The following is an 11,401-nucleotide window of genomic DNA, read 5'->3' on the forward strand; positions in this document are numbered from 1 at the left end:
AAAAGCTCAGTTGCCAACTTGAAATTCTATGTCTTGTGGCGAAATGAAAACCGTAACAGAAACTCTAGAAGCAATGTTATGCTTTGATATGGCGCTGAACACAAGAGAAGAGAGACTGAGGAAGAATCGATTGAAAAAAAGATGTCCATTGTGAACAGTCTTATCTAAGTGTAGAGGAAACTGGTTGCCATGAAAGCCAAAACCAATTTTAAAGATAAACACAAGTACATTGAAAGTGTACAATCACTCTCCAAAACAACAATGTAAGTAATTCAAACGTTTCATGTTTTTCAAAAGAGATCACAGAGCTAATATGCCACCAGACTATATAATACAACACGCATATAGCCTATTGCTCTTTCTGACTGATCAGTGTGTGTGTTTTCTGCACAGCCGTTTTTTTTAAGTATTCAGCACAGACACTCAGATAACACCACGACTCAGGCGGACTTTAATTCAATCTCAGTTTGTATCATTACAATCTTAGGGTGTGCAGGAGGGTTGCAAACAATCAGCGAAAATCTTGTCTGCATCTATCCCTGATTGCTTGCAATTATCCACTACCCTTCTACGGCTTCATAACGGTTTGCGATTGCACAAACACCTCGTTAAGAAAACAACTTATTACAATTAGACAACATTATCTGAATAAAACACATCATTGACTGACTAAACTAGCTGATGAGGAGCTAAATTGTCTCAGCCAGATTAAATTACTGCAGTGTTTTACTTATCTACTAATATATCACTTTTATTCTATCACAGTAAACAATCTGTGATAAGTGGAGTTGTATGAGTCAATGCGAGGCATAGGTCAAAAGAATTATATAAAAAAAAAATCCAACTTTTCATTTTCTTTTGTTATATCTGTACTATTGCACTGTACCTTACCAAAAAAGCTTTCAGAGTGTCCTAAACTCAGAAGCCATTGAGGCGTTTAACTTGAATTCAGAGACACCTACCCCTATTTTAGCCTATCTAGACTGTCGTCTATTTTGTGCCACCTGTATTTCCTCCTCATACTTTTAAATATTTTATTCTTAACTCTAAAGTCCTGTCACAACCTGGCACTTGGCTCTATGGCAGAGCTTTTATGACCATATAAGCCATGTCAGTCAGGCTTTCTTCCGTAGCAGTGGCTCCCATGTTGAGTAAGAGTTGGACATAAATATAAAAATAAAACGGTAAACTTTAGAGACGCAATGTTAAGGACACGGTGCCATCTTTTCGACTGCTCCTGTAATAATTGTGTATATAACAATACATTATCTTGAATCATGAAATGGTAAATGGACTCCACTTATATTATGCTTTTCCCTGGTTTTCACAGACCCAAAGTGCTTTATATTGTTTTGTACACATTCACCCAATCACACACACATAGTACATACACCGATAGCAGCAGCTGCAAGGTGCAAGCTATAACTATCGGGAGCAATTTAAGGTCCAGTGTCTTGCCCAGGGACACTTCTACATGTGACGAGGAGACCGGGGAACGAACCACCATGAAACGACATGAATGAGGGGGGGTTCAGTTTTTCAGCTGAAGTCGCCTTAAACGCACCCTTAGCTGGTCCCCCGTGTCCAAACTCAAGAGCCGAGATGACTGAGCTTTTCAGTTTCAGTGAGGGACCTGAGAATCTTTTGAATGACTTTTCACAACATAATTGAATGAAGACCTACAATCCCTTTCAACACAGGGATCAAAACTACTGGAGCAGGCATGTCATAACATTCTTGTTGTCAACTTCTGACAAATGTGGGCTCTGGGTTGAATCATACAATCATATCAACTCCTCTTTTCGCTCCAGTGCTCAGTAACCCACACACAGTGTAGCCTACTCTGTGAATATAAAAGCATATCCCTCAGCCTCAGATGAGAGAAAAAAACAGATAATAAAAAGCATGGTCTATATGCCACTAGAGCTCAGGGACCATCATGCATCACTGCTTTCTCTTTGTGCAGCGGTAATGCGAGCGCACTTGTGGTCGCGGGGCATGACACACTTTTTCTCTCTTTACAGTGTGTCAGAGCAGGCAGTTATGAAGCAGATCAGTTTCCCTGGTAATGATGCTGCCTCTGGACATACGGAGCAGGTGTGAAAACAAAACAAGCCACGACTCACGCACGTTGAATTATTTACCCACTTAAATGCTGTCTCTTTGTGTGTGTAACTTGTGTGTGTAGGTAAGGGTCATTGTATGACACCGTTCATGTATATTTCATGTATATTTTACTTATATTATATTATATTTTCCAGTTGGTGGTGTTGATTCATTGAGTGGATGGACATTTTTTAAATTGCATCTGTCTTAAAGATAGTGAAGCAATTCCTTTCTTGCTAATTTTCTCTTTAAATCCCTAATTGGACTCCATCATTACTATCCATTTGAAACTTCAAAGCGCATTAAAAACTCTCGTCCTTTTTCCGTCGTTTTCCATTCCCACGCAATGACAGCAGTACAAATCATGATGACAGGTAGGAGCTGCCTTGATGTAAAACAGACACGACATCTGTCCGTAACACCTGTCATCGCCCCTTTTAGCTCCGCATCTTCTTTGTAAGTGAACGTGTCACCAACCTACAGTGCACTCACTCGCGCACTCAACTACTGTACGTCCACACAAGACAGACAAGATAAAGGTCACATATAAAAAGACACACACAAGCACGCACACACACGCGCATGCACACACACACACACACACACACACACACACACACACACACACACATATTACCACCCACATACACAGTGACAAGCAAACAAAGTGTATAAAGACTGCGTGGGCAACATAATTTGTCCTCGGTCTGGATACATCAACCAGCCGTCCAGTCATACAGCTGTAACGATCTGATTTGATTTGTGATGGACACAGGCTTCCTGGCACAACCAGCCTGTATTTTATCTATGTTATTCCCAGACGTATCAGCATAAGCAGCTACAGGGAAATATTCACTTAAAAAATAAAAAATAAACAGACATGGTGGAGGAGGAGCAGTCAAGGGAAATTACTTTGTTAGCCATTGCTTTAGCACAAATGATTTCATAGAGGTAATTTCAGTGCTGTGCTGGTCCCCATGAAGCAGAATTGGTCAGTGCATTGTTCAAGAGCACATTGATCATCAGTGTTGGATCTGTAAAAGGCTTATACTAGAAATACCCCGGCGTAGTCTCAAGTCTGAGAAACATGCACTGTTTGATAGTCTTAATTGTTCACGTTCTGCACCAGAAATTCAGGAATGGTACAAGACCACAAACAGTTTACTTTGGCATTTGTTCTTTTGTAAACCCGGCTTAAGCACAAGCTGACCTGGCAGTAACACACCTTACCTGTTGGTGAAGACTTTGCTGTAATTGAACACTTGGATCTCCAGCATCTCACTTCCATCCATTCTGCTGGCGATGGGCCATCGGAACATCTGGGAAAAAAAATAAAAATTAATTATTTAGAAAATAAAGGGAAATAGAGAAAATACTTGTCATACTTCCCAGAATACAAAGTGTCATCTTGAATTTGCTCGCTCTGTCTGACTTACAGTTCTACATCAAAGTAGACATTGAATTTACAATGTTATAGATAACAGAGGAAAGCACAAACCCCCACGTCTGAGAAGCTGAAATCAGGAGATGTTTTTTCCTTATGATTAATCTAGACAATTAATCGATTATGAAAATTATAACAGATTCATTTTTTTTTCTTCTCACTATTGAATAAACTATCAACGGTGGTATGGAATAGGGAGAAATGAAAGAGTAAAGGCAGTGGTTTGGGATAAAAAAACACTACCTTTAAGTCAATCGCAAGTCCACTAACAGATTGAAAGTCGCATGTCAGCATACACATGTTCCTCTGTGTGCTTACTTCACTTGTATTTACAACAACCCCTGCCAGCTACAAAGGTGGTGCTCTAGGGGGGGACTAAAGCATCACTATGTTGTATTTATCAGCATTAACATCCGCAGGTTCTACAGCAGCTACTGAGAATATTGAAAGGCTTTTTTTTTTCTTTCTTTTTTTTTTGCTATGAGGTGAAACGAGAAAAAGCAGCAGCCCAGCAAAACTGTGTGGTGATGAATTTCTGAAGGTCAAATAAAAAATGAGTTGGATATCATTTTTTAAAAAAGCCTCCCGTTGTGAGATGTGTGATCATTAAATTGCATTTTTTCACACCTCTCATTTCATTTGAAGCTTGGACTGGAAAAAGTTCAAAATAACCTCATCTTTTCACAGAACATCTTGGCATAATTGGCTTAGTCAGGCCAGTCAGACACTCATACTTTCACAGTTTTTTTCAATCAAGTAATCCAACAGTGAATCTATCTCGAAGAGCTTGTCATGTCTCAAATATTAGCGGAGAAATCATTTGTCCGCGGTAAAGTCAAATAGGTAGATAATTTATAATCTCCCCAATAAAATCACCAGGTAAATAGTATAGGTCACAACCGATGAAGTCTTTTATCGGTTTTATCATTTCCGAACAGACTATAGGATCAATCTTGAAAGATCTGAGGCTGTAAAATGGATCCTGTGGGATGAAATGGTCCGTGATATAACTCAGTGCCTGCAAATCATCTAGGCCTCGAGAGTGAGGTTTTTCAATCAATTGTACATCTGATTTAGCATCAATATTATTTGAAGAATCCTTGCACGTGTACTTTGATTACCACATTGATGACTTTGTCCAGATAATCAATAGATACGATTGGTGTATTTATGGTAAACTTCAAAACAGCACAGATCAAAAATGCTTATATATTTCTATAATCTAAAATGATGAACTACGTATTCTTTACTACCTGAGAGTATCCGCAAGTTGCTCACAGTTGTTGGGAACAAACTGTTGCGATACAATCATTTGACCCTATGTTGCATTTTGTTCTGCTCTTCTGTTTTATTGGAAGAGATTAAACATTTTGCTGCATTTTTCTTTCGGCCCAAATTGTTCATGTGATCATTTATACACCAAAATACATATTCATTTCCGTATAGGCCAATGTCTCGAAATGTCCCACAGTATAAAAGAAGCAACAAAAAAAAACAAGCATGAAAAGCGCCCTGTTAAACCTCTGAAGATTATAATTAAAGCTTTTAACTTTAAAGGGAAACAGCATACGGAACTCCCTTCAGGTTTGTTGCTACTGGCTTCTATTCATTCACCTATTAATCCATTTCGTTTGGATGCAGACTTTAAGGGGCTTGGGAATAGGACTTAGCTGTCTAACATTCTGAAATGCCAAGTACTGTAGGTATTATCTCTCGGGGAAAGCATGTTATGATAGATGTGCTCAAAGCATATGAGCATTTCCTATACACACACGTCCCACTTGGTGCATATATGAGTAAAGTCTAACTGAGGATTATGACAAATGATTTAGTATTGTATGACAATGCAGAAAAGTTAAGTTAAGGAACAAACCATTCATAGAGAAGGTTAGAAACATGATGAATTTGTGAGATCATGATTCATATTGGATAGAATCACCCCTGAACCCTCTCGACTGCACTGCAGCATCTCGGGAATGAGGCTATACACTGGCAGGGGGCCGCACAGGTGATTTAAAACTCATTGGCCCCCTGCTGATGTTGGCATCTCGTTCGGTGAAAACACTGCAGGCTGCCAGGCATGCAATTCATCAGCACTGTCCCATTACAGTATCCTGGGGTTCCCACCTGCTACTGCTAAGACATGCCTTCGAGGATCTGTGGACATGTGTGCTTGTGCACCGTATTAAACCGTCACTCTGCTCTTAATGCCCTGACGCCCGGCAGCCTTGTGGGTTTCTCTGTGCCCAGCCAGGCATGACAAGCCCAGGCTGCCCTCTTTCAAAGCCGCGTTTCACTGACAAAACTCAGCCTGGAAAGACCCACAGATCCATGCTTATTGGCTGAGATTATGGCAAGAGCAGCCGCCTCTCATTACAAATTAAATCTCCTCTAGTGTGTTTGAACAGCCAATAGATAGGAAAAAGCAAGAGGCACCAGCTTGATGTTAATGTTGCGCGGATGACAGTGCACGCAGCTAATGGAGGCAATGACATCTAATAAGCACATTACAGAGCATAACGCACACATTGTGGCTCAATTGATACACACACACTTACACAACTACAAATGAATTCCCTTCTCCAACACCGGACACCTTAATTTCCCCACAGTATAAAAAATAACCCACTCATTCGAATCTGCGCCTGCACAGCCGATACAAACACATTTTACAATGTCCAAGACTCCTTATCTCCACAGTAACACACAGACAGGAATCCATAACATGAAGGAGGGAGCTGTTTTTATGTCGCCTAATGCAGCCACAGCCACCATGACGGACAAAAAGTGCTTTAGTGGTTTGAATACCCACGCAGTGCAGAAGAATAAAATGCAAAAAGCATAGAATCAATTAAGGTGACAGAGTGGATAGGTTCAGTGTGCTTCAGCTGGGCAGTTTTTAAAAGTCTATTAACAATCAAATGGGATTTGGCTACAGGGTTACACAAACCAGACAATGCAAACACATACAGTATTGACTCTTGCATTTGGAAAATGGTGCACATTTTTCTCAGAAGAAAGCAATTTTCAGATAGTGCTAAGCAACATTAAGTTGCAAAATGTTCACATTTGTCAAGCAAAGCCGTTCTCCCATACAATTAGATTTCTTATTTTCTGAAAAAGAGGTAGGCGCTTTTATTATTCAGAAGACGGGGATGGTAGAGGCACTTTCGCCCCACATTTGATGTACTCAGCTTTATTTATTTATAAGGGTAAAACAGAAATGAACATATAAGATGATTATGAAATGTTGCCAGGTGTCTTGTTTAAATCTGCTTCCTCAGAGTAGGATTAAGTTTCACACATTTAAAACACATTGCCATGCAATCGCAGCGCTGCAGAATGACTGCAGGGGCTTGTATGAAACACAGCAAATTAAATTTATGGACAGTCGTTATATGCGATTGAGTGTTGCCATGGTTGCACCAATAAACCCTTTATGGGATGACAATAAGGCCAGTCAGCTGACCAATCTTGGAGACACAAATACATTTCTCAACAGGTGAGGCTGCTGGTGACAAATAACAGAAAACATATTTTTTTTAGGGTGGAGTGATGAAGTGTAGATGAACTGAAATGCACCTAGATGAAGATCCCAGAGAGCGTAGCCTATTCCATAAAACCTTCTGGCTACAGATGAAAGTGGATAAAGCTGATGGAGCATGTTATATCAAAATGATACAACGTCAGTACTTTCTGCAGTGGAGCAAAAGAAGCACAAAGTCTATGGAGACCCTTCTGAACAACTCAAATCCTCGAGTTTTACACTAGTTGAATTTTTGAAGATAAAAATAGTATCCACCAAGTCATATTGGAAAACGGTTACTAGAAACAACATTCTTAAGACCATTATTAATCTTAAAAAACAAGATTGGCCAAATTGTGTGTATTTATGTATTGACGTAATGCAAGGAGGAACAGTATTCATATGTAAGTTCACATTAACCCATTTGGAAACTGTCTTTGAACTCACAAACTTCTTGGTGCAAAAGCAAAAATAAATATATACGTATATATACTGTATAAATATATCTACTATTTAAAAGGGCACTCCAACAATTGAGTATGCCACTTCCACAAAGGTGGGAGACCAACTGCTGGTGATTTTACTTATTGTGAATGATGGGACCACTTCTCAGGACAGTGTGGGCGTGTTCAGACGGGTTGATTGACATGTCCCTCACCCGCATCTTAGACTTTGTAGAACCTCGAATGACGCAATCACTCTGAAACTTGCTTCCCATTCATTTATTAATGTGGAGCGAAACACATTCTCTTCTGGTCTAGAGTGTCAGTTTGAGAGAGGGGGCAAGACCAACCTCTAGTTCGGGAAATATTAATTTACTTTTTTTTAACTCAATGGAGAAATCATACAAGCAGTAGAGAGGAAAATATGCTGCTGGGCTGCAGCAAGTGCTAAGACACTGACAGAAACTACTAGGAAACTGTTTGATAAAATGCTTGAAAGCCTAGCCTACTAAAACTACTGGAATCTGTATAAGAAATATTTCACTTCTATCATAAACATTTGTAAAAAAAAATAAGCGAATCAGCCACAATATTAGAAATCACCTTCGAAGGGTGTACAGGGCCTTTAAATAGTTAAAACAGACTGATGCGTTTCTTTTTTGTTATGGACAGTTTGTAGCTCGGCACAGATGAGATTTTAAGCTGTCAAGTAGTCACTGTGCCTCAAACACTTTATAACTGATGTAAAACTACTGCAATGCGCCTAACCCATCAACATTCAGTATGAGTATCTAAGTGTAACACAGATCATGCAGATACATATACAGCATGTGCAATATTAATGACCACAGCACTGATACAGACCAAAACAAAAAAATGCTGGTCTTATTTTAGATCCTCCTCTATTCTTTCGCTTGTCTGAAGAACCCAACCTACATATCATTATTCTTTGATCCAACCCCCATCCTCTAACCCTAGCACTCTACAATATACTAATTGGCGGTGTTAGGCCGCTCATGAAAAGTGACAGGTATGATCTTGCTAACCGGAAGCCTTGAGGCCCTAGCACAGTGGCATGAATGTGGGTTAAATGTTCAGCTGAAGAGCAGCTGATACTGCTGTGAACCCACACTGTAACATTGTGGCTAGTTAATGGATGGCCGCACCTGTCTTCAGTACACCCCTCCCCCCTCTCCCCCCCCCCTTCTGCTCTCCATCCTTTGATATCTCATCACTGTTTCCATGGACACAAAAGATAAAAACACTCCTGTGATTAATTATGAACAATATGTTCCATCTTTGATGCACACAAGCTTAAACAAGGGCTGGGAGAGAAATGTTATATTTATAGTGCAAGCATCGTTTATGCAGCATGTGGTTGTGTTGAGTTTAAGGACTTGTTGTGATCGTAGGCCTATGGTGTTGCACTCTTCAGTGCTTAGATTCTTCCGGCTTGGATGTATACTTAAAAAGGATAAAAGATATAAGGAGAAAAAATAGGCAGCATAAGCCACCTCATTATAGCAGCAGTTACCAGTCAGCTCTATAGGCCAACGACATAATAGCATTTAAGATTTTGAGTCCATCTCTGCAATACTCTCGTACTCACCACCTCGGCAATATTAAATAATTAAATGCTGGAACTTCATTTGCCTACATACAGCAACCTGACATTACTTTTCATTATTTTGCTTCCTTCAATCACATTTTCTTTCTGTTTGAACAATTGATGACTAATAATTTTTAGTTGTTGGTGTACCCTTTTTTTGTGTCTTTTTTGATTGTCCTTCTGTGGTCGTTTTCAGTGTTAACTTGTCCCTTTGTAGTTGATAAGGGGCCCCTGGGGTAGAACGTAGTAAGTACTCCTCCTTACATCTCTAATATAATTAAACACTTAAAGGAGCGACGTTGAAGCATAATGAGTACTTTTGATGTGTTAAGTACATTTTGCTTATCGTGCTTTTCTAGTTTAAAGTAACTGGACTTTTAATTGTATTATAGGTCCTGTAGCTCTGAAAGTGTCCACCACTGCAACACTTACTCTGTGTGTATGTGTGTCTGACAGTCTCTAGATGAAACAGCATCTCTGATAGGCTGGTTCTGCTGAGAAACAAGCTCTTGTCCAATTCACTGACATCACCGCATGCCCACTCTACCCTCCTCCCCCACCACCACCAGCATCACCCCAAATCTGTCTCACTTTACTTGTGTATCAATTGGACTGCCTATCCCTTTCTTCATTTCCATCCCAGTTTCTCGTGTCTCACTTTATCGCTATGCTCCAGTTTTTCTGCCTTTATCCAAGTCTTATTTAAGATATGTGTTAGATAAAATGCGTGAAGACATATTGGAATGTATCGAGTCAGAATATTTCACCCAGAATGTTTATTTATTAGAAATTATAGGAGCTCAAAGCCATGGCTGTTGGAGCGGTTTTCGATCACTGCATTGTTACGATGCCAGCCCAAAAACAACAATAGTTGCTGACTATGTTTTGCAAAGATTCACCTTCAATTGCTACTACATAGGTCTTAATCTATCCAAAAATGAGTTTTACTTTTAAATGAGAGTACGGAGATAGTTAATCCAAAATTTGGCATTCAACATCCTCCTCTCCTAAAATGGAGTGGCAGAGCGCACAGGTAAGGAACTTTATATCCAGTTCAATGAAATCTCATTCAGAATTAGACTCGCATAAAAGTCCAATTAGCGCTCCGGTTTCTGCTGCGGAAGGCCAGATGGTGCAGAGATATTAGCATTTGTCAAGTAAGCTGCTCCAAGGCTCCTGACTGTGAAAGGTGTTGAGCTGGGAGGTAGCACTTGCCCCTAAATAAAAACTTTTTTTGCTGAGGTGGAAGAATTTTTTTTTTCTTAACAATAAAGAATGAAGCCCTATCTTCTGTTCAACTCGTGCACATTTATCCAAGTGTTGCATGTTGTATCTCAATTAGAAAAACAATGGCCAAAGCTGGCAGTGACAGAACTGTATTCTTTGAATATAATGAATGGATATGTGGAAGAAGATGATGAAAGAAGATACAGTTTGACAAATATTCTTACAAACAAACCTATAAAAAGTTTACAGTAAGACCGAATGGCAATGTCTACCTTATTACCCACCTACCTATCTCAGTTTAAAAAAGTCAACAAATTATTGAATGGATTCAATTTGAAAAGACGTTCATGGTGCCTATAGGATGACCCTGAACCGCGTACATAGGAGATGTTAGAATGCAAACACCCTTAACAAAGATCAGGAACATGGTCCCTATTACACCTGCTACACATCAGTACGTTATCTTCAACTATGTGAGCATGTTAGCAGCTAGCTCAAAGCCCTTTTGTGCCTAAGTGTGGACTCACAAAGATACAAAGATTGTCTTACTTTGTCTACCTGATTATTAGGAGTGGAAAAAAACAAGAATACACACAAACAAAAATCATGTTTTTGATATCTACATGTGCGCACTTATGTGTGTTGTTTAATGAATCAGTTTTGTCATTCTAGTACGCCAACTGTAGATTCTACAATGATCTTTTTGCCTGCTGAAATGTCATATTTTAGCTCCCCTCCAACCCTTAGTGCGCAAAGAAAATATTCCGCTTCGATCATCATTTATTTAGTGTACTCAGAGATGGGAAAGCACCTCGACGGAGCAGCTCTGAATCTTAAAAACTGGTCAAATTCATTAGGTATTTTTAGCACCCGCAATATTCCAGCTTATGTTTGGTCCAGAGGCAACTGCTACACCTTGTTTTCTAAATGGTGGTAGAGTGGTCGGTTAAGCCTCAGCTGAAGTATGATCTGCAGAGGTGGATCACCCTAATGTATGAGGTTATGTTTTAAGAGTCGATTATTCTCTGGTGGCACACTCAATATGA

The 11,401-nt window shown here is 39.6% G+C and overlaps 1 protein-coding gene across 1 annotated transcript in view; it reads right to left on the reverse strand.

Moving 5' to 3' along the window:
* otofa (otoferlin a) overlaps positions 1-11,401 on the reverse strand; it is a gene marked incomplete at both ends in the record, with an annotated part of 79,068 nt that overhangs the window by 58,773 nt on the left and 8,894 nt on the right. Inside the window, one exon of the mRNA XM_080048427.1 lies at positions 3,337-3,425. Coding sequence (XP_079904553.1) covers positions 3,337-3,425 — 89 coding nt within the window. The remainder of the gene's footprint in view (positions 1-3,336; positions 3,426-11,401) is intronic.

The sequence above is a fragment of the Ammodytes marinus genome (genome assembly GCF_949987685.1).
Source record: "Ammodytes marinus genome assembly, chromosome: 19".
In the NCBI taxonomy this organism is placed as follows: Eukaryota; Metazoa; Chordata; class Actinopteri; order Uranoscopiformes; family Ammodytidae; genus Ammodytes; species Ammodytes marinus.